The following is a 27,106-nucleotide window of genomic DNA, read 5'->3' as shown; positions in this document are numbered from 1 at the left end:
AGGAAGGTGCCCTCTGCGGGGCGGAAGTGGGGTGTGGACAGCGGAAGTTCCCGCCCAGCCCCGCCTCCGCCCCCGGCTCATGTAAGCTGGGTGTTTCCTGCCTCTCTCAGTCCGGATTTGGAGACTCCGTCGTCCACCAACTTTTCATGGTAGGGAGGGCGGTGCCCATCCTGTAGGGTCTCTGGACGGCCAAGAGAGCCGGACAACGGCCGAGGGGGAAGGGATCGCGGGGAGCGGGAGCTGTGGCCGTGAGAGGAGAAGCGGCCTTGGGGGGTGGGATGGGGGCGAGGCCGGATGGGGGAAGGGCCTTGGTGGCGAGTTGGCAGGGGCGGGGGGGTCTCTGGCTGTCGCGGATCCGGGACAGGCTGCTTGGGCTTGGGGAGTAGATGCGTATGTGACTGAGTGGAAGGTGGCGTCTGGGGTGCTGGTGTCTGGGTGCTGTTTGAACACGGGAATAGAGTACTATGGGAACAAAGAGGTGTCATTGTAAACACATTTGAGGTGGAAAATGAGAACTTGGGGCATTGCGAAGGACAGTGGTGGGGTTCGGAGAGGGTGAAGTGGGAGTCCTTGGAGCAGAGCGTTTGGGGGTCTTTGAAGTGGTAGCTAGAGTCGCTGGGTTTGGAGGAAGTGGAGAAGGGGCTCCCAGGTTGGTCTGAGGGCACAGGCAACAGGGAGCCGGCAGGCGGGTGTGCAGGTCATTGCTTGGAATTCCAGGCAGGGATGCCAGTGTCTGAGGTCAGGGTACCTTCACCATGCAGTGGAGCCTCAACTGGCACTTGGGCACCTATCCAGTCATTTCCTTTGAGGCCCTAGGTGGCCACACCTCAGGAGCCGAGTGTGTCTCACATTGCTGTCTCACCTGTGGGAAGGTTTCTGTTTACTTGGGATCCTCCAGGGTCTGTTCCTTGTCCTTGGGTGGGGGTGACCAAAGATCAGCTCAGATCCTCTTTTTCCTTGTTTGTCACTTCCCTAGAACATTGCCATCTTTAGGGAATATCTCTCCCTGAAGAAAAATGAGTCAATCTGTGTTCCTTTACAATGTGCTCTATTTTGTGCAAAATAAGGGCCATCTGAGCCAGTGGTTCTAAAACTGGTCCCCAGACCAACAACAGCATCACTCCCTGGGAACTTGTTAGAAATGACCAAATTTTCGAGCCCTATCAAGATGGTCCAGGGCCAAGGCCCATTGATCTGTTCTCTTAAACACTATAGGGATTTAGAGTAATGATTTCCTGATTTGAGCTCTGAAATGAAAAGGGTGTGTGAGTTGGAGTCAGAGGGCTTATGGTTTTGATTATAGTTTTCTCCCCTAAAACGTGGCATTGATGGTAAAATCTTCCTCACTAGACTGTTGAGAGAACAGTCTCTCATTAAACTAAAGATGGTTCATGTTTGTGTGCTAAATGGGAACACATTCCACGGGACACTTGGAATTGGCAGTAACTGTCTTATAAGCAAGTTTTGGATGTAAAATAACGCCACAGTTATGTGACTGATTCAACTTAGTTTGGTTGAAATGGTACAGCAGACTTTCTTGAGTTGTAGTAATGCCCTCAGTTTGGAGAAGTGTCAGGCCTAATCTAAATGAAGTTTCTTAAATTTCCCTGCTGTAAGGATCCCCACACTCATATTTTTTCTTCACAACCCCCTTGATTCTTAGATCAACCTGATTAAACACTTTACTTAATGGTTGAGCTCTGGTAGCTCCTGAAGAACTTTTGATATCGTTTGAGATCTGAATCATCTGAAGAAATTTTTACACTCTAGTTACAGAGCTGCCACCTCTACCCTTCTCAAAGATTCTGATTATCCCAGGCAGATACCAGTGTTTATTAAGTACACCCAGGAGATGGATTCTATTAGCCAGGGTTAGGAACAACTCGTCTTAAAGCTTGAAGGGTAGGAGGGAAACTAAGGACTAGGTGCCAAGTGCTTTACTTTCATTCCCTGCGGGGATTTTTGAAGATTATGATTTTAACACTCCATTTTACAAGTTAGGAAACAGAAACTTGGGTTAAATGGCTCATCTGAACATCATGCAGGCAGTGGACTGGGATTGCCATCCAGGTTTGTTTCCCTATACACACGAATGAGATAGTAATACAGGAATTTGGTACTTTTTTTTTTTTCATACTGTACTTGCTTGGGTCTCCGTTCAAGACAATGATTTTCTTCCCTTTAGCTGATTTTTATTTTTTTCAAGCATGCATACAGTTACTTCTTGCTTGTAGCTCTGAAGTGCGAAGGGGATCTTGCTTTTATTTAGGGTGCTTTGGTTTGTTTTTAAGTGAGGGTCAGAAATTCACGGGGCCAATAGAGCCAGAAGTTGGAGAGCTTCTCTAAGACTTAATTATAGCCTAATTAAGGGTCTAGAACATCTTAAAATAGTGGCTTGCAATTCTTGGCTGCACTTTAGAATCATTTGGGGATTTTTTTAATTACCATAGGTTGGACTCAGACATCAGTATTTGTAAACTCCCTTAGTGATTCTAATGTGTGACTAGATAGAGAGCCACTGTTTAGAATCTGCAACAGTATATTCAGGGCAGATGGGAAGGAGAGAAGCCTAGACTTACCCATCTAACTGGAATAAACTTCTGATTGAATAGAGTCCCAAACCAATATCTCAAGTATTAATTACCTCTCTGCCTTGTAACCAGTTTTGTTTTCTCCCGTTCCACGTCCCCAACCTCATTAATAATGAAATCAAAGTTTTGAAAGGATCAAAACAGCAGGGTCCCTCTAGAGATGCAAGGGGAGACCTGGCAGTAGAGAGGGTTGCTGTGAGAGGTTTATTGTCCACTGCTTGTGTCCCCAGTTCACTGAAACTCGAGCTCAGGGACATGAACAGAGCTCAGGCCCTCTCTCCAAGACCTCTCCTGGTATTGGGCTGACTGATGAGAGCTCTCCTTGATTAATCTAGAGTCTCTGGCTCCATCAGGGTGGCTTCTGCCTTTATCTTATAGTAATTCAGTCTGTCATTAAAGCTAGAAAGGGTCTCTGGAGAGAAGATAATTTGAGCCTTTGTGAGCATTCCCAAATAATCACAATTTAAGTGTTTCCTGTTTGTGTGATGACTCTGAGCCGGGTTGTGCTGAGTGCTTTGTGTCTTTCCTGTGGCAGGGAGGGGAGACTGGTGCCCCTGTTTGATAGATAGAACTGGATTCATGCATCTGCTTGTGTTCCCATCACCACCACGTGGCTGGGCTGGGGACTGAAACTCAGATCTGGCTCCTAACCTTTAACCACACATTGCCTTCCACCTTTTTTTTAAGAGATATATATTATACATTTAAGGAAGGGGGAGGGCCTTAGCTCTAAGTATACCACAGGTGATGGGCTCCAGGCCAGCCAGGATTTGCCCATGTCCTTCCCTTGTTCATCACTGATGCACCTTCTGGCTTTGAGAAGGGACCAACTATCTCTGGACAGTGGTATCTGAAGCCACAAAATGGAAAAAAAAATCACAGCTGTCTACTAACATTTCAAAAAGTCACGAGGTGATAGAAATGAATTGCTGAGGGGGCTTGGAGGGTCCTTCTAGAGCCCTGGAGTATTCTGTTTTGACTGGACCAGGACAGCACAGATGTACAAATTGATTACACGTCATCCAGCTGTACGCTTAAAATGCACTTCATTATACACAGATTACCTTTATGAAGGTACTGGACACCCAGGAAGAGTGTACGAAGTATACTTTGTCTTTTTTCTTCATGGTAGCTGCCTTATAAGATGTTAGACCATTTTCCATAAACATATTTGGGGATACCAGAAAAGTATTTCCATTTGGGGGCAAATTTCCCTTACCCCCCCCCCCAAAAAAAAGACTCCTCAAACCACATAAGCCTCTTTCTCTCCAAGTCTTCAAAAATTGGGGAAACTCGTTATTCCTATAAGCTACTTCTGTCAGCACATGGACAGAGATTTTCTGGAGGGTATGGTGGCCATCACTGTTAGTGTAGGGTCTCTGGGGACTGATTTCAAAGGGAAGCTAGAAGGGAGAGGTCATTGCTTCCTCGTTGCTTCTTTATGTCTGGCACAGGCCACAGAGACCCCAGGTGAGCTCATCCTGACCTTTGAAGACTTCCCTTCTTGTATGTTTTCACTTGAAGGAGCAGGAACAGTTTAAGAAAACACTTACTTGCAGGAGGCCGTTTTGTTTTGCTCTGCAGGAACCTCACTCAAGTTCTCCGGCCCCTCTTGTGCGGCTGGAGTTGGCCAGAAGAGTTGGGCAACCTTGGTTGGCATGTTGCCTGTGGCTGTAGCTCAGTCATGGCCTCTGCTATTATAGGTCGGCATTGTTTCATCCCCTATCCCATTTAAAAAAAACAAACAAAAAACCCCAGCATTTCTGTTCTAAGTGTAAATGTAAAAAACACGTTGCTGTCCCTGGAAAAAAATAGAAGGCATAAAGAACATAAAAATGATCATTTTTTCAGTTTAGTTCAAAAAAGTTCTGTGGCCTCAGTGCCCTCCAGTCAAGAACTCACCAGGAGTATACCTGAGGTCACACACAGCTGTGTTTGGGTTTGCGTCTGGGTTTGCGTGTTTGTGGCACTGAGGAAGAGCTAAGGCATCTCAGAAAGAGCAAGTGGGACTCTGCCCTGCTCTGTGTTGCAAGTGGCTAATTCTGTGATTGGGTCTCAGAGACTCCTGTTCTGGAGGTGGGAGAACAGAACTGGGCCAGGTCTGCCCTTGGTAAGGAAGCAGCAGTTACCTGCATTAGGCTGGATGGGGGATGTTTGGTCGTTTGTTGTGGATAACGTTCATGTTGTTTTCTGTGTCCAAACATGAGTATGGAATGGTTTCGTTCTTGTCTTGCGGCAACACAGTCACAGAGTGGTCTCCTCACAGTGAAGTGCTGTGAACCTGGTCATGTGCCGTGGGAACACTAAAGCCTCCCTGTGAGGGCTAGGCCAGCGTCTGGAGGTCAGGGCCACTTTCTCTTTCTCAGTGCTGGGCCCCAGATTGGGATTATACCCAGCTCTAGAATTTTATCTATTCGTTCAAAAAATGTTTTCTTGGAGTCCCTGCATCCGGGCTGCAGTCTCTCTTCCCAGGCCTGCTTAGCTCAGACATTTGTCTGTCCATTTCTTTGGCTGAGTGTGCACAGGAGCTGGCAGTGCTGTCGAGAAGACTCACAGTTCTTCTTTTGAGGACAGCACTAGTCCAGGAGGCCTCTCGTTCCGTAGAAACCTGCTTCCAAGAGTTTTTGTGGTTTAGTGCTCGGAAACACTCCCTCTACCCCAGAAGTGTTAGGCTGGGAATTGGGATCCCACTCAACTTCTTGTGAGCTTCCTTCATCTGTAATTCAACTGCAAGATGCACTTGTAATTGCTTGTTGGTGTGTGGCAGTCGGACAGGTAGAGAGACCCATGGAGTGTTTGGGGCCAGTTTGGGATACAGTGAGGGTGTTTATTTGAATGGGTATTAGGCAGTCCCTGTAACACAGGGTCAGGGCAGACCCAAGCCTGTGGAGTCAGCAGCCAAGGCCAGTGCGTGAGACTCTCTGTGTGCAGGTTAATGCAGACCGGGAGATGCATGCCCCTCTCCATGGGACAGCCAGTGCCCCAGCTCCACCAGTGGTTGCCCTCCTGACCCAGTTGGCCTCTGACTTTAAGAGAAGTCAGAAATTCAGATTTTTGCGGTGAGCTCTGAGTTGCCAACATTGGGAGCACCATGCAGAACCCACTTGGAGGCCAGGTTTAGCCCCTGGGCTGGAAGGGGTGATGGGGTGACCTGTGTCTTCTCACTGGCAGGAAGAGATGTCAGGAGAAAGTGTGGTGAGCTCAGCGGTGCCAGCGGCTGCTACCCGCACCACTTCCTTCAAGGGCACGAGTCCCAGCTCCAAGTACGTGAAGCTGAATGTCGGGGGAGCCCTCTACTACACCACCATGCAGACCCTGACCAAGCAGGACACCATGCTGAAAGCCATGTTCAGTGGGCGCATGGAGGTGCTCACCGACAGTGAAGGTAAGCCACCGGCCGGCTGCTTCTGGTTGTGCGTGTGTGTGTGTGGTTGGGGACCTATGTCTGTTTCACAAAGCCAATATTAAATGGGCAGTTGCACACACAAGTATGACTTGCAGCTGTGTTTAGCGTTCTCAGAGTGTGTAGGGAGCCCTGAGAGTCCCAGGGAGACCCGTCTAGTTTGTGGGGAGTGGTCAAGGCAAGACTTCCCTAGGAAGTGACATTGGAGCTGAGACCTGATGAATAGGAGTCACCTGGGCAGGGACTCTTAGAGTCTCCATCTGGTTGTTGCTTTGCTGCGTGCCTTTGAGAAAACCTCTCCCAGGGCCAGGCCTTGGCTCGATTCTTTGCAGAGTGCAGGTTAGCCTAGCTGTCCTCGATGGTTCTCTTCCTGTCCTGTGACTTCAGAGTGACAGTCATCCTTGGAAGAGGCATAAGTAGTTTCTCTGGAACCCCATCCTCCTAGGACAAAAGCATTTGTCCTGACAAAAACTCACAGACCTGGATTTGAGCCCTGGCCCCTCCATTAGTATTCAGCGATCCTCACCAAGCGGCTGAGCCTTCTGATGCCTTTTTCCTTATCGATGCCCAGCCCTCAGTGTGGGGGCTGTTGGCCCATAAGAAGGATCTGGAACGGGCTGGGGATGTGGCTCAAGCGGTAGCGCGCTCGCCTGGCATGCGTGCGGCCCGGGTTCAATCCTCAGCACCACATACAAACAAAGATGTTGTGTTCGCCAAAAAAACTAAAAAATAAATATTAAAAAAATTCTCTCTCACTCTCTCTTTAAAAAAAAAAAAAAAAAAGGAGGATCTGGAACATGATGTTCAGTGTATGTGCTGCTTTTTTAAAGGGAAGTCCTGTTAAAAAAAAATAAAATTTTAAAAGTGTTCCACCTGAATGAAACTAAGCACCTAGCAGGCATATGTCCTTACCTGGTTTGTAGGTTATATGAAGTTTCAAAACACCCCCGTCCTTTATTCCTTGACCTGAGAATGCTTTAGACTAGGCCAGGCCACAGCATAGCTTTACCTATGTTTCTGAGACTGGCCTTCTGTGCCAGTTTTCTCCACTCCCCACTTTCAGGGATGTGGCTTGGGAGAGTGGGAGAGTTTGGACACGTGCCTGTGAGACCGAGACCCTAAGCCTGGCATGCCACGTCTCACTGTCTGACCTTAGTGGAGACAGCTAGCCAGTCAGGTGTTTCCCACTGCACCTTGGAGAAGACCAGACCGGGGAGTGGGGCGGGGCACTGGCTCTGCTTCCCGGTGAACTTGGGTGAACTTGGGTTTCCCGTCAAGCAGCAGGTAAATCAGAGCCCCAGGGCCACTGTTGTACCTCACCGGAAAACACTTGGTGTTTTATGAGTGGGCGGCTCCCCTGGCTGGCCACACCCTGCATTGCCTGGGAAATCTAGACAATAACCCCCAAGCAGCAGGAGGAAGCAGAGGATCTGAGAACCCAGGATTCTTATGGTTTTCCTTGGGGCCCTGCCCAGTCTCCTGGGCGGGGCTTAGGAAGAACTGCTGAGCCACTTGAAGGCCAAGTGGAAGCTCTTCTAGAAAGCCCTCACCTGGGCAGTCTGTGGCCATGTTACAAATGAGATGGAGTCTCCTGCCCCATCCCTCAGTTGCACAGAGCATGACAGTACCAGCAGGACTGCTCCTAGAGATGCTGCCGAGGAACAGCCTCGCCCAGTGCTGCCTGCAAAGCCCAGCACCTCAGGAGAAGCAGTGTCATCTCTGACACACCGGTCACATACGTCATAATGAGTCCCTCTTATCAAGAAAAAGCTCTTGACATGGCATTTTATGGGTGTTATTTCACTTAATCCTCATTGTGACCCTTTGAGTGATTTGGAAATCGAGGCTGCCTTTCCAAGGGGGGAATTGGCATCGCAAGTAAAAATGGTTTTTTCAAAAGCTATGGGCGGGCTGGGGCTGGGCTCAGCAGTGGAGCACTCGCCTTGTACGGACAGGACCCAGGTTCGATCCTCAGCACCACATTAAAATAAAGAAGTGCAATAAAGGTGTTGTGTCCCACTACAACTAAAAAAAAAAAAAAAAAAAAGGCTATGAGGCTGGAAATGCAAATGCCCGCCCCAGGACTCACTCTTGTGACATCTGCTGCCTGTGGTTTGACACGGGCCTGGGTCCCCAGTCAAACCACTGGAGTGTGTGACAGCCTTATGGGTCACGGGCTGGTTTTGTGCTAAAGCCCTTCAGGGGCCCTGTGAGGGCCTGAGCTGTCAGGTGGAATATTTGGTCCTCGGCCATCATCCCCATCAGGCAAAGCAATCCTGTTGCCCCAGAGAAAACCCTGCACACCTGACATGGGGCCTGCTTGTCGTGTGGGAAGCCCTCTTGGGCACGACGAATACACTTCCTGCATCTTACAGCTTCACCCTAGCCTGGGGGCAGCTGTCAGCTGTAGTGAAGTTTGCCACAAACAGCAATGTCAAGTGCACTCGATTAGCAAGCTCTACTGCTAGACTCAGTTGCCTAGGAAAGAACAGGGGCTTTGAAGGTCCAGAGCAGTGTGGTATCATGTTGCCAGACATCTCTAAAGGATGCCTGAGAGAGTGACTGTTTCAGGAGAGGACCTGGGCTCCATCTGGGTGTCGGGAGGCGCTTCCATCCCCTTTTGCCCTCTGGCCATCTGCTTGTTGGAGCGTGTACATACAGGTAATTCCTGAACAGAAGAACGTGGGTGGAAGTTAGACCTGGGTCTGAGTCCTGGCTCTGCCACATGATAACAATCACAGCTGACATTGATGGAGTTATTTCCAAGTGTCAGGCATTTTGTGCTCATTTTGACTATTTGCCATTTATTGGAATTGTGACATGGGGCAAGTGGCCTTTTCTCTTAGCCTCTTTCCTCATTTTGCAATGCTGGGGATGATGCTTTGCAGGGCTACGGGGATTGAATGGGAATGTTAGAAGACGCTCGAGGCTGGGCATGGTGGCCCACACCTGTAATCCCAGCTACTCAGGAGGCTGAAGCAGGAGGATGAGAAGTTTGAGGCCAGCCTCAACAACTTAAAAGAGAACCTGTCTCAAAAAAGGGGGACGGGGGGCTTCAGTGTAGCTCAGTGGTACAGCATCTGCTTAGCATGCACTGGACTCTGGTTTTAATCCTCAGTACTGGAAAAAAAATGCAGTGCCAGATAAATTGAAAAAAACTGATCAACGGGTATCATTATTGACATTATTGACGGCCTTAGTCCTCCCTGGGGTGGGGGTGTAGAGAGAAGAGGGAAGAACCCGCTGAAGAGAAGCAGAGTAGGAGGGGATGGCCCACCTTGTCCTTCAGGAGTGGTGTGCTCTAGTTCCTTCAGGGGTGGCTTTTCTGAGAGGCCACTGTGGCAGACAGCAGGCTATACCCCGCAGTGCTGTGATTTTTACCTGAGCTCTTGTCAACCTCACCGGGTCCTGTGGATTTGTGGGGCCTTTCCTAGTAAGAATTAGATTTCGTGTTGGCACTGTCCTGCAGTCGCCTGAGGTCCCTGCGCCTTGGTATGGCACTCCTGCCACCACATGGTTTGGGTCTCGCCTAGAGCTCTTGGAATTAGGGAGCGCATGAGCTAGATTGAAGAAGAGCCCTAGGAAACCACGCAACAGGTAGAAAATGCCACCTGTTCTGATGGGTCCTGTCCCCACTGGTCTGTTCACCTGTCTCCCTGCCAGAGGTGACCTCTTAAGGGTCACTGATGGATCTTAACCTTGTCATCCAAGGACTTCAATACTGATACCTGGGTCCTGGCCCAGAGAGCCAAGTATAGCTGGGGCGTTGAGACCTTGAGGAGCTCTCCAGATGACACTACTGTACAGGGTTGGGGACCACAGGTGTGGCTCTTTCTAGGTATTTTACTACAGCTGTTTGTCCCTATATGACGTCCTGCTGGTGTGCTTTAAAATATTGTATTAACGGTATACTGTGTGTGTCTTTCTTTGTTTTTGCTTATTCAACATTATGCTTGTGACTTGGAACCATGGAGTTTGATCATTTCTCTGTGGTGGAGTTTCTATTCTAGAAACTTGGGGAAGGCGACAGAGCCACATGCTGTTAGTGGCTGTATGCATTGCTTTCAGCGTCCACCATGAAGAATGTTAGTGCTCCTGAACATTCTCCCTTGCACACGTTTCCCAGCCTTTGCCACATCGTGGCGCGTGCAGAGGATTCTGTCTTCACCTTGGTAGGTGAGGTAGCTCAGGAGTGGCAGTGTTAAGAGCTCACCCACTCCTGGGAGCTCTGCCCCAAAGTGTATTCCCAGAGGGCAAATTGGGACCAGCATCTTCAACTTTATGAGATATCGCCAATGCCCTCTCAGATGGCGTGTCAGCTTGCCCTCCTCACAGTGGCTGGATTTTCGCCAGTACTGGGCACTGGCAACCATTTAACCTTGGTCAAGCTGGTGGTTTTGATATGATAACCTGTTTTATTTCCCATTTCCTAATTTCTAGTGCATCAAGTATCTTTTTATAGTTGTTGGTGGTTTGGGTTTAGTCTTTGAGCTGCCCATGTCTCATTTACACATTTTCATACTATTTTGCAGAAGTACACACTCTGGATCCTGTTTCTTTGTGGTTGTGTGTTGCTTCTCTCCCAGCCTGACTTGACCTGTCATTGCTTTTTTAATTAAAATAGCCTTTTGAGACCTCAACATTGTCCTTGCTTTTTACAGTCAAATTTTTTGTTGTTTTGTTTTTTGTTTTGTCGTTTTTGTTTCTTCCAGTGCTGGGGGTCAAACCCAGGGTCTTGGGCAAGCCAGGCAAGGGCTCCATCACTGAGCCCCAGCTACACCACCTCAGTGGTGTGCAGACATAGGTGACTTCTCTATCGACCCATGGGACATTGGCAGTGTCTGGGGATATTTTTGGTTGTCACAGCCTGGAGTGGGAGTGCTGCAAGAAGCCCAGGTCAGTCCCTCTCCCCCATATCAGTTATCCAGTCCCAAATGTCAGCAGAGCCAAGTTTGGAGGCCCTGCCCCCAAGATCGGTGTTCAGGAATGAGGCGGGTTCCTGGAATCTGAATTTGGAAGCAGCAGCTCAGGTAACTTGTAAGACTGAGCAAGCCTGGGAGCCACACAAATGTAGAAGTGTTTCCATGTGGCGAGGAGAGCTCTGTGAACTGTCCCCAGAGGAAGAAAGGAAAACCAGGGACGAGACCTCCCAGGGAACGGGGTGCGAGGCGAGCTGTAGGGGTGGGAGCCGGGAGCCGACCCCAGCACCCCTGGCCCCAGAGCAGCCTTCTGCCCTGGCACTCTGGATGCCACACACACTCCCTCCTGGGTTCTGGAACTTGCCCCCTCCAGATGCTGCCGCTGCCCTCTTCTTTAATGACAATGTGAAGGTCTCATTGTCAAAGACCTAGAGCAAATTTTAGTCTGCCAACAGATGCGCTGTGTGCGCTCTGTGCATCTGGCGCCCTGTCCTTGTGCTGACCCTTTGGGAAACCCTTTTTTAGAAGAAACTGCTGCTGGGCTAAGGTTGTGGCTCAGTGGTAGAGTGCTTGAGGCACCGGGTTCAATCCTCGGCACCACAGAAAAATAAACAAAATAAAATAAAGGTATTGTGTCCATCTAGAAATGAAAAATATATATATATATTAAAAAAAAAAAAGAGGAGGAACTGCTGGACAGAGCCTGAGTGAAATGCTGATGCCACCTGGCAGGTGATGGCAGAGCTGAGTTCCAGCACAGGCAAGGGCTCCTAGCCACCGTGCAGTGCTGCATGATGTCCCAGGGCCCAGCCATCCTGCCCTCTGGCCTGGACCCGGAGACCTCCTTACCAGGACAGATGCCCCACTGGCAGGAGCTGCTCGACGTCCGTTTGATTTTGTGAGCACAGCCCTGTGAGCTTTTCTAAGGGTCGGATTCCTGCTTGAAAGCAAGTCAGAGTGCTGACTGAAGCCTCATGGAGAGAGCGCCTGAGTCCTGTGCCCTTATTTGTCCAAAGTATGATTCCTTCGCCACAAGCATTTCCTGATGACATTCTTGAGCTGGAGCCCAGTGTCACGGTCGGCCTCTTCATTTATGGAAACTCTGGGCTGTCACTTGGATAATTGATTTCGGGGCCCTCGCTCTTGTCTGGCAGCCAAGTTGCCCACACTTCAGAGGCGGAATGTGGACGGTCTCTTCCTGACAGCCGAGTTGAACTGGCTGCCATTTCTCTTAAGCCCAAGGTTCTGCCAGTTCCCGACTTGTCCTGATGGTTCTGGTTCTGACCTCCCCACTTGAGAGTGTCATGACCCCCCTGGGACTCTCTCTCTGTAGAAACACAGGGAGTGAACCTTCCCCAAAAGATCAGTCGGGAAGATGATACCATCTTTCCACACCTCGACAGATTTTTGGAAAAAATATCTGATCCTGGGTAACAGGTCACAAGCTGGTAGCCCGTGGGCCCAGTTCAGCCTGGACATGCATCGTGTTTGTCCTGTGGTCCTTGCTCAATTAGTGACTTTTTCTTTGTAAGTTACTTTACAAAGGAGATTCACAGAAGAACCTGGTTTCTAGCCTTTCTTGGAACAGCAGGGTGCAGGCAGCCCTGGCCCCCATTCCTGCTGGCCACCCTTGGCCAGAGGTGAGAACACCCCTGGGTGGGGGCGGGGCCGCGCTCCAGCTGCTGCACTCATTTCTGCAGCTTGCAGGGCCCTGTGGGCAGCTGAATCAGGAGGATATTAAGTCCATATTTTGTTGCCTCAGATGTGGAAAGAAGCAGGGGGTGGGGGGACATGTGGATGTCACGGTCAGGGCAGGGTGAGCGACCATTGCCAGCAAAGGCCTCTTCCTTTCTCAGCACTGGGGTGGCTCCAGGCTGTGTCTTCTGGTGTTCCCTCCAGCTGGCATTGTCCACTCGGGACACCACGGCGGGTGGCAGACCAGGTGGAATACCTGGGAGGGAGGAGGGCAGCCCTTTCACAGAAGGCCCAGGGCCAGTGAGCTGAGTTGTGTCATAAGTTTCAGGAGAGGAACATGGAAGTAGTCTTGTTACCAAACTCCCGATTATTGCAAAAAAAAAAAAAAAAAAACGAGAAAGTACACTAAGGTGAGAGGGGCTAGGCAGGGGCTGGCTGTGGGGAAGGGTATAGCAAGGTGGACAGGCTGTGCCTTGGCATGTGAAAAAGGCAGATTCGCTGCTCTCCACTTGTGCTGCCCTCTGCCTCTAATATCCAGGGCCCAGGGATTTGAGGAGGACTCAAGTGGGGGGGGGGGGGGCAGGAGTGCACGTGTCCTCCCCTTTCCCCAAACTGGGAGCAGAAGGGAAGGAAAGCGGGGAATCGGAGGCCTGGTTCTGTTTAGGCCTCCTAGCCACCCGGTGCTGGCATTTTGTCCCCGTGAGGTGGGGCAGAGTTGGTGAAGCCCCTTGCCTGACGTCATCCCGCTGGTTGGCACGGCTGAGGCTTCACAACTGGCTTCTTTTTATACTCCTCATTGTCTCTCAAGATGGTCTTTCTCCATCGCCGTCTTCCCAGGCTCAGTTCTAGCTGTTCCTCCAGATGTCCCACCCAGGAGCGCGGCACTACAGGGGAGGGATCTTGAACCCCCTCAGGCTCTCTAGTGGAAAAGCAGCAGCTAGTGACAAAATTAAAGAGAATGTTGGGAAACAGCAGGGTGGTCTCCCTGGCCCCAGCCCCTCAAGAACTTTCACTGTGCCTGGTTCCGGTCAGCAGGTGGGAGTGGCACGCTTCCCTTTCTAGTTAAAGCAGGTTCCATCCCCTGAGTGTCGGGCTGCTTGATGGCCATCTCCTGAGTTCACCATGTATGTCTCACTGCTGTCCCTGGCCAGTAAGGGCTCGTGTCAGGAGTTGTAGATAGGATTTCCTGTGGTCTGGAGAGTGTCTGGGTTACCCTCGGGAGCCTGAGGTCACGTCACAGTCTGGAGACGAGTCTGTGTTCTCCTAGTAATGACTCTACTGCTGCAGAGTCTGACTGGCACCTCCCCAAGAGCCTTCCTCCTGTCACTGGATGGTCATTTAGTCCCATTTGATCCAGGGGCAGAGGACCGCAGGAATCCGGGGTTGGGCCCCACAGGCTGTGTCAGTGCTGTCTGCAGGAGGCAGCTGTGGCTGCAGCGCTCTGCTGCTGCTCTCAGGAGGTGGAGGGAGCCAGGAGACACCTAGTTCTGCTCCCTACCTCCCGTGGGAACAGTGCCACATAACCACCCCCTCCCCCTGCAGGCTGGATCCTCATTGACCGGTGTGGGAAGCACTTTGGTACAATACTCAACTACCTTCGAGACGGGGCCGTCCCCTTGCCTGAGAGCCGCCGGGAGATCGAGGAGCTGCTAGCAGAAGCCAAGTACTACCTGGTCCAGGGCCTGGTGGAGGAGTGCCAGGCGGCCCTGCAAGTAGGCACCCCCTTCCCGCATGGGGGCACCAGACATACCTGCCTTCTTCATTTCCCTTCCTCAAAGTGGGGGCTGTTCCTCCCTCAGTGAGACGTGGGCATTCACCCTGGGCCTCTCCCCTGCAGTCAGAGAGGCCTTCCTGCATTGCCCAGGCCACCCAGCTACTCCCTGTCTCAGTCCCCATGGTGCTGGGTCGTCTCACATGCACATGTAACCCCTCAGGGTGTTAAACTGGACCATTTTCTGGATCCACTTGGAACTTGTTCTGGCTACATTTATCATTGTTGGGAGCCCAGCAAAGTCTTTACAGACACACGCCTCTCACTCCTTGGCTGGTCTGGAGCAGGACCATTGGAGTCAAGTCTAGCTGGAGTCAAATGCCACAAAACAAATGCTTCTAGACATGGCCGGTAGCCTTTTGTTTCAAGCACAGTCTGCCACAGCAGAGAGTCAGAAGCGTCCCTTTGGGCTGTCAGAGGCCCACGTGTGTGTGTGGGGGGGGGGGCAAGGCTCTGGTTTGTTTCCCCCATGCCACATGGCTGTGTGTGACCCACTACTGGAGCAGCACCCTGATGCCAGGCTCCTGGAGGCACTGTCCTTGTCTTAGAGTGGCAATCCAATGAATCTAACAAATGTTGCAGCATTTGCATCCTTGACACTTCACTGTTAGATTTGTTAAAGTGAAGCACATGTCTCGTCGAGGAGGTCAGATGGGACTGCACGGTCGCTGTGGAAGACACCACCCCTCATCCCCAAGGCAGCCTCTTTCAGCAGTTTTTTGTTTTGTTTTGTTTTTTTAATATTTTTTTAGTTGTAGTTGGACACAACATCTTTAATTTATTTTTATGTGTGTGCTGAGGATCGAACCCAGTGCCTCATGCATGCCAGGCGAGCGTGCTACCACTTGAGCCACATCCCAGCCCTTTTTGTTTTCTTTCTTCTTATTTCCACATCACTTGCTTGCACTGCTATGTGTGGGCTTTGCAGTTTTCTGGGTTAGCTACGGGCATTACTATAAAAAACAGGGATTTAGCTCACACACCACCCTCCCCCCACCAAGCCTTCTCCCAGAATAGTTTATAATCATTTTGCTTGAACCAGTATTCAGCGTTTACCTTGTGCAGTGTAAACATGGTTAACAGTTCAGCCACAGCTGATCTGCTGGCTTGGTTTCCCAGTTGCTCATATTGGACGTTCAGACACATCCCGACACATCCCGGGGCCTGTTCCTCTTTGACGTGGACGCAGCCCTCTGGGGTTCTTTCCATTAGGCTGAGGCTCAACCCTCAGGGCTGCCCTCCTCTCTCTCTTTCCTCCCAATAGCTCTCACTTTATCTTTCTGTTCTTTCTTGGCCATTTTTAATTTTTTTTTTTTACTTGTCATTTCAAGCCCTCTTGAAGTTCTCATTTCTGCTGCTCTGTTCCCGGGAGCCTTTTCTTGTTCTTTGAAAGCCGGTTTCCACAGCCTGCTGACTTGTTCCCGAGGCTGCTGCATCTGCTCTGTCTTGCTGATGATGCTGGTGAAGTTTCCTTCCGCTCCCTTGTCTTCGGACTTCTTCCCCTGCTTGTCACCTTTTATGTCGGGCTCTCACGTTGGAGAGGCTCCCTCGCATATTCTGACGCTCTTGGCTTCCACTGAAGCTGAAGAGTAAGATTCTGGGAAGGGAGGGGCAGCCTTTGTTGTCACTGGCTGGATGATAGGTTGACTTTTTCAGCGGGGATACAGATGTCAGACTCGGGGTGCCTTTGGAGGACGCGTATGGCGATGCTCCCTGGAGAAGTCCTCCACTCCCCTGCTGTGTGGTGGGGCGCGCTTGCTGGCTGCCTCCTGGAGTCTGAGGGAAGAGGCTGGGACTCTCCACACCTAGCATGCAGTTGCTCACCTGTCCCCACTGTGTTAGTCAGCTTTCTCACTGCTGTGACTAAAGGACCCAACCGTCAAAATTGTGGAAGAGGAAAAGTGTATTTGGTGGCTCATGGTTTCAGAGGTGTCAACATAGAGACAGCAGGCTCCATTCTTCAGGGCTGAACACTATGGTGGAAGAGTGTGGCACAGGGAAGCAGCTCACATGATGATCAGGAAGCACAGAGAGACTTGACACTCTGGATGCTACAAAATATATCCCTCACAGCCATGCCCCCAGGAGCCACCTCCTCCAGCCACACCCGCCTGCCTCAGTTACCACTCAGTAAATCCCATCGGGAATTAATTCATTGATTGGGTTAAGGCTATAGCCCAGTCTTTTCTCCTTCAAACCTTCTTGCATTGTCTCACATGTGAGATTTTGGGGAACACCTCATATCCAAACCATAACACCCACTTTTAGAATAGTAACAGTCCTGTCCCCTCCTATGCAAACCACTCCAGAAAAAAAATGGGCCTTCCTTGCTGAGAATGGTGACACAAATCTGTTATCCTAGTGCTCGGGAAGCTGAGGCAGGAGGATCACAAGTTCAAAGTTAGCCTCTGCAACAGTGAGGCCCTAAGCAACTCAGTGAGACCCTGTCTCTAAATAAAATACAGAACAGGGCTGGGGATGCGGCCCAGTGGTTGAGTGGCCCTGAGTTCAATCCCCAGTAGAGAAAGGAAAAAAAGGGGGGGGCCTTTTTCTGTTAGAGGAGAGGGAAAGGACGCAGATCTTGGGGTCTACCTGGTGCTTCTGTGACGTGCCAGCAATCCTCTGCCCTTGCTCCACTCCCTCCAGCGTTCAGAGCTCTTCTCCAAGGACTCTCTGGGCTTCTCTCCTGTCTGCCAGTTTGACTGTCACTTTCTGCATCTCCATGGTCACCACTCACCTGAGACTCCGGGTTTTGACGTCTCTCGTCTGCTGCCCTGGCGCCTGTCATTCCTTTCCTCCTCTCTTGTCCTCTGAAGTCATTAGAGTGGGATCGTAGGAGCTTTTGATTACCCATGTTTCACCTGCCTGTTTGGTTTTGAGTGTCATCTGGGTGGAAAAAGTGTGTCATTGTTAGCATTCACTCAGCACCTCAGACTTGAACAGCCTTGGCCCAGGACTGTCCAGAAAACGACTCCTCGTCTTCCCCATCCTAGTTCCCTGGTGGGGAGAGTCTTCCCCTCCTCCCGCTGCACCTGACCCAGCTCCCTCGCCCAAGCCTGGCTTTGCCGGGCATCAGCTTAAAAAATCCAGTGCCCGGCAGGCCTCCTAGGCTGAAGGCATGTTTTGTTTCGGCAGAACAAAGAAACTTACGAGCCTTTCTGCAAGGTTCCTGTCATCACTTCATCCAAGGAAGAACAAAAACTCATAGCAACGTCAAATAAGGTATGTTGGCTGCACTCTCTTGGGCTTTCATTAGCCACCCAAAACCACAGGGATTCTTCTGCCTAAGTTCCGAGATCAAACCGTGTGTAACTGCCTGAGCACGCGGCCTCGAGTGGCTCCAGAGCGGAAAGCTGCAGCTCATCTCGTGTCTCCCCGCTGCTGGGCCACACAGTCCCCTCCAGCCAGCAACCTGTGCTTAACATCTCTTTGCCTCACGGCAGGGTCCTGGCCTTGGGGAAGTCTGCAGCTCCTTGCCCCAGCGGGCCAAATAACTGTCTTCTTCCTTTTTCCAACAACCCACAGCCCTCCGTGAAGCTGCTCTACAACAGAAGTAACAACAAATACTCGTACACCAGGTAAGGTGGCCGCCAGCAAAGACACTGGCATTCGCTAGGGAACACACCAGCCAGGCCAGCCCCTCAGGGTCCCTGCAGATGAGGCTCACCCCTGCGTCTCTGGAAGGGGGTAGAGAGGTGGACAGTAGCTACGACTGTGAGATCCAGTTTACATGTGCCATAAGGTTCACCTTTTAAAGTGTATACAGTTCAGTGGGTTTTCAGCTTCTCCACAAGTCCTGCAGCCTTTAGCACTGTCTAGTTTTAGGACGTCTTCATCACCCTAGAAAAGAAACCTTCTACTCCTTAGTAGTCCCTCATCATTTTACCTCAGCCCCCCCCCCCCCCCCCCCGCCTTAGTAACCATGAATCTACCTTCTGCCTGTGGATTTGCCTGTTCGGGACATTTCATCTGAATAGGATCAGGCAGTATATTGTCTTTTATGACTGGTTTATTTCCCTTAGCATAATGTCCTCAAGGTGTACCCATGCTGTAAAGTGAATCAGTGTGTCATTTCTTTTTGTGGCCGAGTGATTGCATTGTGTGAATAGACCACATTTTGTCCACTCATGGGTTGATGGGCGCTTGGGTCATTTCTGCTTTCTGGCTGCCGAGTGTAGTGCTGCTTTGAACGTTCATGTGTAAGTGTTTTGTGTTTTCATTTCTCTTGCATAAATACCTAGGAGTGGACTTGCCAGGTCACATGGTAACTGAGCTTAGTCATCAAGGACCTGCTAAACTCTTTTCCAAAGTTGCTGCACCCTTTACAGTCCCACCAACAATATGTGTGGGTTTTTAGAATGCCTTTTGGCTCTCTCGGGAATATGTGGCTCTAAATCAGGAATTTGATGGATAGAGGGGGAATTTCATGAGGTTATTCAAGGCCCAGGAAGTGACTTAGGATCAAAAGTCTGCCTTGGGCAGTTCCATTCTGGCTCTTCTGGGTGTCAGTGTGGTGCTGTCCCCCACGGGTGCCTATGGCCAGGGGCCCCACATCTGCAGCGTTCCGTCTCTGGTTGTGCAGGGCAGGCATGTGTGCCACTGGTCAAGAGCATGGGCTTGGGGGCCAGAGCTATTTTTTTGAGGCCTAGCTCTGCCATTTATTAGTTTTGGCCTTGGACAACTACCTAATTGCTCTTTTTTTTGGTACCTGGGATTGAACTCTGGGCACTCAACCACTGAGCCACACCCCCAGCCCTATTTTGTATTGTATTTAAAGATGGGGTCTCACTGAGTTGCTTAGTGCCTCGATTATGCTCAGGCTGGCTTTGAACTCATGATCCTCCAGCCTTAGCTTCCCAAGCTGCTGGGATTACAGTCATGCACCAGCATGCCCGGTGATAACTACCTAATCGCTCTTTCTTTTCCTTCTTTGAGCAATGTGTACTATAGTGCTTTCCCATGGGATTGTTATTAGTTGAAATGAGATGAGAAAGACAGTGACCGAATAGGATCCGGTGTGTTGAAGTGCTCAGCAAATGGTGGCAGTTTTTACTAGCTCCTGGTCACTTACTGGATGCTCTTTTGCAGCAATTCAGATGACAATATGTTGAAAAACATTGAGCTGTTCGATAAGCTTTCTCTGCGCTTTAACGGAAGGGTCCTATTCATCAAGGATGTCATTGGGGACGAAATCTGCTGCTGGTCTTTTTATGGTCAGGGCCGCAAGATTGCTGAAGTGTGCTGCACCTCCATCGTCTATGCCACTGAGAAGAAGCAGACCAAGGTAAGAGGACAGTCCAAGAGAGGGCAGTCCTGAGTGGCTGCTCTGAAACACGGGAGCACTTCCTCCACTCAGACCCAAATAAAGGAGGAAAGCTTTGAAAACGCCTTTCTGTCTATGGCTGTGGGAATGAGCACTACCTTGGGGCCTTGGAAAGATGTAAATGTAGGTCTGGGAGAAACAGTGGCGGGAAGCAAGTGGACATAGTCATGCTACACCCCAGTCCCTTGCCATGCACACGTGTGGTCAGATTTACCCCTGTACCTCTGTACTGGGCTGTCGGCGTCTTCTCTGATGCTGGCGACCCTTCTGACACTGTCTGTGCCATCCCGCCGCCGCCTCCATGCATCAGCCCACCAGCATGACCCCATCAGGTCTGGCTCACCAGAGACCAGTGCTGCTGTCAAGACCTGGTCCTCAGCTCTCTGGTCATGACCATCTGTGTGTCTTCCTGCCTGCTGACCGAGAGCTGCCCTCCGCCTGCACAGGGCCTGCATGGCATTCCTTAGTTCCCACCTGGGCCACACGTGGCTCCGACTAGGCTGGACTCTAGATCCATCTTTGTATCCTCCTCTCCCAGGTGGACCTGGCCTCTCCCTTGGCTTCTGCCAAGCCAGTCCGCAGAGCAGAGCGCACAGCAAGTGCTGCTAGACCTCTGTCTGCACCGCTGGTCACTGAGCTTGACTCTAGGTCTTCTGCTTGCCTCCCCTCCTCGGGCTATGAGAGTAGGCTTGCTTTCTTTTTCTTTTTGCTTGTAAATACACTCTACTCTTTCATTTCTCTCTCAACCCATCTGTGGGAACTCTGCTGACCCATGCGGTCAGTAGGTCTGCCTTGCCTCTCGTCACCCACATACAGCATGTTGGCCTCACATTCAGCTCGCTGTGGCTCCCACAGCTTCAAAAAGCAATAGTTCTGTGGGATTTTGGAGCTGGCCTCAAGCAAAATGCAAATGAAAGAAAATCACAGGAAAAAATCGCAATAGAAATCTGAGCCTTGTTTCATTGATAATTTGGTGAAAATTTAATTCACTCACAGAATTAGACAGGTCCAGTGATCTGCATCGCCTGTCACCCGGCTGCAGTGGCTGCCCTTGCTCCCCCTGTGGCTGAGGTCTCCCCTACACAGGATTAATTGTCAACCTGCTGGATTCATAAGGGTTCAGGATGTATCCTAAAAGAAACTGTCTTCAAGGGAGCCACACAGAGGTGGTTTTCCCTCAGAGATGGCAGACCTACCTGCTCCCCTGCCATAGCTGCAGGCCACGTCAGTCCTGCCCTGTTTGTCTTGTGGACTCTCTTTAGAGTGTGAGTTCCTCCCATAGCTGGACCTCCACGTTCTCATGGTCTGGTTTTTCTGTGTCTGGTTTGCCTCTGCGAGCATCACAGGATAATGAGCGTATTAAGTGGAAGATACTGATTCTTCTCTCTTAGAGCTTAATTGGAGGCAGAGGGATTTGGAGATGAGTGGTTTGGTCCAGCTCTTTGTAGACGAGCGGGCTGCTCTGAGCTGCCCTGAGCTTGTGTTTATGAAGCCACTCAGTGTCGGGGCCAGGGCCAGGGCCCCTCGCCTTGGCTCCTTTTGCTGTGTAGCCTGTTCCTTAGGGTTCACTGTACCCCAGGGGAACCTGTGACCGACTTTCCAGGGAGTCGGGTTAGGGTGGCCCTCGTAGAAGAGGCCACTCCTTCATCTAGCCCAACTTCTTGTTGGTCAAGTCACTGTGCAGGTGTCCTGTAGTGGTGGTGTTTTAGTAATGTCCTTCTTGGCACAGCACTCCACGTGCTCTCTGGCTCTTCAGTTCATCACGCAGCTGTCCTGTCGTGATGGGAAAGGGCATGGCTTGCTGAAGTTGAGGTCCACGCAGGTGTTTGGTACCTGTGTTGTCCGTTTGGTTCTTCATTCTGATTCACTGAAGACCAGATAATAATTGAGCACAGAATTCCACTCTCCGTTGGTCCATCTTTCTGTCCTTCAGACTGGATTACTTCTGCTGGCCTCTCCTGTCATGGAGCCCTTCCAGTGAGCTGAGGGTCCCCGGTGTTGGCTTTAGTCACTGTAGTTCTCAGTTCTAGTTGTCATTTGGCTCTTTCTACCCCGTCCCTTGCTGGGGCCTGGTGCTGCCCTCTGCTGGAAGAGCATTGCTCTTACTCTCCTGAACACTTTTACAATGGCTGCTTTCAGGTTTTTGTCAGGTAATGGATTCCAGCACCTTGTGTCACCCTGGTACTGGCACCTGTTGGTGACCTTTTTCCAGGAGCTCAGGTTTTCCTAGTTCTTTGTTGCTGAGTCATTTTAATTGTGTCCTGGACATTTTGGACGTGATGCTGCCAAACCCCCGGGTCTTGTCATTTCCAGAGAGAATGTTGGCAGTAGTTGACCCAGCTGGGCTCAGGCTGCAGGTTCCAGCCAGCTTTCCAGGATTGTGGTTTCAGCCATAGCTCAGTTTTCAAGAGCTTCAGATCTGTCCATCTTTGTGCTCGTGCTGTGGCCAGGCTGTGAGGACAGTGCCTGTTGCCTTGTCCGGTCTTCCCATCTGATGGTGCTGTGGGGGGCAGGTCCTGCGGCCGGGGTGACCCCAGGCATCCTGTGCAGCCTTAGAGAACACTTCCTCAGGCTCCCTTCCTCCCAACTGCCTGAGCAATGTCACTTCCCTGGGTTTTCCCTTCCCCTTGTCTGGCCAGAGGGCCAGGGCCTCAACTACCTCGCTCTGCTCCCCACTTCCTGTGGCTGAGCCTGTATCTGAGGTCACCCAGTGTGAAGACTGGGGAAAAAATCGGCAGGGGTTCTCCCCCAGCTGCTCAGATCACAGCATTTCTCCTCAGAAGGGAAGGTCCTTGGTCAGGGTGTGGCTCATGGAAGATTTCCACCATGCGGCCTGTGCAATGGTTTCATTAATGAGGTTCTAGGCATAAAGTTAGCTAGATGAGATCGAAATAAAACACACAGACTCAGTTACCTTATTTCTATTGCCAGGTCTGAGACGGCTCCCCTCTCTGGTTCCCTCCTCTAACTGCCCAGCAGGGCAGCAAGGATTACTCAGGGCTAGCAGGAGAGAGAGAGAGAACACGCCTGGGAGTAGCCTTTTATTGGGGAACAAGAGATTCAGGGGAGAATTCCATCCAATGAAGGTTGAGGGGGGCTGCACTCCAAGGTCAGGGTCAGTGATTGGGCCCCCGGGGTCAGTGGTCAGGCACAGCCCCACACAGACGGGTTCTCTCATCAGGAAAGGGCCGGGAAAGCTCCGACACAGCCAGAACGCCTCAGATCCTTAACAGGAGCCACCCAATCACATGTCAGAAATGGCTTCCCACAGAAGATGGCTTGCCCAGCGAGTGTGAGGGCCTGGGTTCGCCTCCTGTTGCCACAGGGAAAAAGGCCTCCCTGAGTTTTGACCCCTGCTGTGTATGGTTGCCACCACAGGTTGGCTGGGGCTAGGGTATGAGAAAACAGAGGGCAGAATATCAGGGAAGTTCCCTGTCCCCGTGCCCCAATATAGACTGTATTCACCCCTCTGGCCACGAGTGACCTTCTGGAGTTTTCTCTGTCCCAGTGATGGTTTCAGGCTGCATCAGTGCTGGCTGGGGATGGTAAACGTGCTTCTGCTTAGGGTTTACCTCCAGTACCACCTGCCCCCACCCCCACTCATCTGTGCCCCGCTGACCTCTCCGAGTCCTGCTGAGCGGCTGTGCGTCCCCTCCTGGCTTAATTGCTTCAGTGAAAACAGGGTGGGGTGGCTCACTCATCTCCCCAGAACCTCAGAATCCTGCCCTTTAAAAGCCAAGTCTTGGTTGTGAGTCACATATCTGGGAGGAGCCGTGCGCCCTCCTCCTCTTGGAACACTCAACACAACCCCTTGCCAATCAGACGATCCTGTGTGTTTCCCGGGTCCCAGCTGGTGCTTGTTCAAAAACACAGTTGCTTCACAGCCTGCTCTAAGTCGAGGTGGACATGGGTTCAGGCCACAGTGTTAGTATCAACCTCTTGGGGACGACCTCAGCGCCCATCAGTGACCCCTGCCTGATCGCTTTGTCCTAATTCCTGAGGTGGCAGAATCTCCAAGCCAGGCCTGGGACAGGTGGTACATGGGGATCTGCAGGGTGGCCACCTTTGTGTGAGCGTGTGGAGGTCCACATATGTTCACACACGTGGGAGTCAGGGTAAAACGAAGCCTGGCCTCAGAGGGAAATGGGGGGTGGGAGGCCTGTCCACCGTGTCCCCTTGGTGTCTGGTGAACATAGCACTGAAAACAAAGGCTGCCTTGACAGTGGCAGCCTTCACTGTCACCCCGAGCCTGTGGGGTGCTGGTGGCCTGCTCAGAAGTACAGGTGGGAGCCAGCTCAGGGCTGGGGGTCATGCTAACCTGCCGCCCTGTGTTTTGTGGGGATACAGGTTGAGTTCCCTGAAGCTCGGATTTATGAGGAGACCCTGAATATTTTGCTGTACGAGGCCCAGGATGGCCGGGGACCTGACAATGCACTCCTGGAGGCCACCGGTGGGGCTGCTGGCCGCTCTCATCACCCAGATGAGGATGAGGACCGGGAGCGGGAAAGGATCGAGCGTGTGCGGCGGATCCACATCAAGCGGCCAGACGACCGGGCCCACCTCCACCAGTGACCAGGCGGCCGGGCCACCCTCCCGCTCCCACCTCCCCGCCCCGCCACACTCAGACCCCCGTCAGGCTTCAGGCCCCTCCACCCCTGGGGCCTGAGGTCCTTCTGTAGCAAGCCACGTGGTTATTTTGCTGTTTCTTGACCAGGCGCCTGGGTGGCTTAGACCCAGGCGTTCGTGCCCCTTTGAACCAACCGCCGGAGGCTCTGCGTTCCAGGGAGCCGAGTCTGCAAGCCGGGCTCCCGGCCTCAGAAGAAACGTCTGAACGAGTGGAGTGTTGAGAACTTTGTCGAAGTATTTATTGTTGTGGGTGTTGACTACCTATTAGGGCTCCTTGGGTGACTGACACTCCCTAAAGGTTCACGTGACAGTTCCTCGGTGGTCCCTGCACTGCCTGCTGGTGACCCTCCACCCTGCGCAGCCTGCCTCCTGTCTCCTAGGCACTGAGCAGGCACTCCGTGACTCTGCGGAAGTCCCTAGTGTGACAGGGCTGTGTGCATGGCTCTTACTGACAGGTACAGCTTAGAGCAGTGCAGCTGGGACCTAGGGACTCCTTGCTCCCACTGTCCCGTAGCCTAGGCCTTCAGGGGATGCCTCTAGCTGCCTTGAGCTTCCCTCCTGGCTCCTCCTCTGACTCCTGCTCCTCCCGGTTGCTGTCCTTGACCCACTCCATTCCAAGAAGGTCACCAGGTGCAGCTCACAAGGTGCCGCTCCAAGGGCCCACTCCTCTTGGCCCCTTCCCCGTGGAGCTGAGCTTGTCTTCCCTTGTGGTGACAAATTAAGTGTGGCCCAGCTGCCTTGCCGGCTTGGCATCAGGCGGGGACCCCTCACACCCGCCCCAAGGGAGCTTGCCTATCTCGGGTGGCTTCCCTGTGATGAACAGCCGTCCCCTGGAGAGCCCCTTGTGTCTTTCTGATTTCTATGCAGAATACAGTGGCCGTGGGTGAACGGGTGAGGAGGTACAGATACCTTTGGGTCCCTTTTGTGTCTGAGTTCACGATTGTTGAAGGAATGTGTGTGACTGTGGGTGGGGATGTGTGCGTGTGGCCCTCGGTGGCCCAGGTTGGAGCCTGGCTGTGGCCGGTGCTTGTGTGGGACGGACTTTCTCAGTCACCTACCTCCCAGCTCTCTGTGCCTGCACAGGGACAGCAGTGAACTGTGACTGACGGATGGCTGGTTGAGACAGGTAGAGTAGTTACAGGAGAGGTGCGTGGCAGGGACGATGGGTCTGTGTGCTTCCTAAGGGACCGTTGCTGTTGTATACCAAAGGTGTCAACGTGGGCAGCCTTTGACAGGCGTGTTCCTAAGGCAATTGACTTTGTGTGTATCTCACGGGGTTTACACCTCACCTTCCTGTGCCTTTCTTTTGTATCCAACGGTGACTTTGAAGTAGAACTTTAAAGCAATCATGACAAGCCTGAAAGTCACTTCCGGTAGGCGCTTTGTGAACTGTTGTGTGGGGAACTTTTCTATTAGGCCATTTGCATTTTATTAAGTGCTGGGACAGGGAGCTTACAAAACGTTTCGTAAATATTTTATACTGTGTGAGTTTTAAACGCCAGCCTGTCACTGGGGTTAAACTTTTTTAGAAAGTTCAGGTGAATGTGAGTCCTGATGTTTTCTAGAGGAATAGAAAAGCCATGTGTGAGTTGTTTGGTGAGCGTTTGTGTGAGCGAGAGCTCGAGGCGCGTCTGATGGGCCCCGTGCCTTGGGCCCTGCTTCCCTTTTCCTCTGACTTGGCACCTATAGTTTTTCGTTGCCGCTTCCCAGGGATTTTGAACAGGTCTGTAAAACATTCCATGGTGAATAACAGTGTTGGCTGGTCCAAGTTCTGCTATCGAATACTCTCTACAAAGACCTGATCTTTCTGATGCCAGCACCCAGGGCAAAAGTCAGTATTTCCGAACCATCCGAGTAAAACAGTGGCCCTGGGACTGGTGAAGAGGAGGGTCTTATTATGTTGTAGTAGCTTAGCCTTAAAACAAATGGGAGCAGCTTTTGGTCTGTGGTGATCAAGTTCAAGTCATCTGACTGTGGTGGGGGCCTGTGCCTCCGACCGCGCCTGGCACATCCTTTGCTGCTTCCTGCGGCTCAGCTGGCTGACCTCTGCGGCTGCCCCACCCCTGGTGTCCACCTGGACCTGGACCCTCCAGCTGCTACCCGGCATCTTCATGGGACACCGATCGCCCGTCCCTCTGGAGTGTGCATTGTCTTTAGGGCTCCACCCAAAGTCTCCAACAAGTTAAGCATGCCATTGGCTTTCCCGTCTGTGCTGAAAAAGATGTGTAAGTTCTAGAAGTGGACACCTCCTTGTGCAAGCATTTGTGGGTCTATGTAAAATAAAAGTCCTATTCTGCTTCTCTTTCCATATGATTTCTGGGTCTTTTCAGGGATGTCCAGCACAATGGAGCCCCTGCACCAGGCAGTGGCCAGCAGAGCGGGCAGAGCACCTGCGTCCTGTTGCACACCTGTGGTTGCTGCGGTGGGAGGGGAGGGGAGGGGAGGGGAGCCCGGCCCTGTGGTGTGGGACTGAAACCCAAGTCCTGGGTGAGGAAGCAGAGTCGTCCTTCACCATGTGAGTGCTCACTCCCCCCATCAGAAACTGAACCCAAACCCTTGAACTTGTAAGTTTTACTTATTTAAAGCAAAATTCAAGTCTTGAAACTTTATGAAATTTCATTTACTTACTCATAGACCACACAGTATTTCATCATGTCTTGAACAGCTTAATGGAGGTAGAGAATCCGTCATCCACCCTGGGACATGCCCTGTTGAGGGGGGTTCTGTCAGGGACGCTGAAAACAACCCCCGTGGACAACTCGAGGTGGGCTCTCAGAA

At 51.5% G+C, this 27,106-nt stretch overlaps 1 protein-coding gene across 1 annotated transcript; it reads left to right on the top strand.

Moving 5' to 3' along the window:
• Positions 1–65: 65 nt before the first annotated feature.
• Positions 66–26,470, top strand: KCTD10 (potassium channel tetramerization domain containing 10). The gene is made up of 7 exons (XM_081287211.1): positions 66–149; positions 5,763–5,976; positions 14,151–14,320; positions 17,515–17,601; positions 17,905–17,957; positions 19,468–19,663; positions 24,050–26,470. The coding sequence occupies exons 1-7, from the start codon at positions 147–149 to the stop codon at positions 24,272–24,274; spliced, it is 948 nt and encodes a 315-aa protein (XP_081143337.1). The 5' UTR covers positions 66–146; the 3' UTR covers positions 24,275–26,470.
• Positions 26,471–27,106: the final 636 nt, after the last annotated feature.

This window comes from Spermophilus citellus, assembly GCF_964194105.1.
Source record: "Spermophilus citellus genome assembly, chromosome: 3".
In the NCBI taxonomy this organism is placed as follows: Eukaryota; Metazoa; Chordata; class Mammalia; order Rodentia; family Sciuridae; genus Spermophilus; species Spermophilus citellus.
The sequence above is the reverse complement of the archived record's forward strand: the minus strand, read 5'-3'. Positions and strand labels throughout refer to the sequence as shown.

Excerpts from the sequence above, each read along its gene's own strand:
- KCTD10 (XM_081287211.1), top strand. Across the intron at positions 14,321-17,514 it reads AGTGCCAGGCGGCCCTGCAA|AACAAAGAAACTTACGAGCC; the intron begins GTAGGCACCCCC and ends TTGTTTCGGCAG. Across the intron at positions 17,958-19,467 it reads AACAAATACTCGTACACCAG|CAATTCAGATGACAATATGT; the intron begins GTAAGGTGGCCG and ends GCTCTTTTGCAG.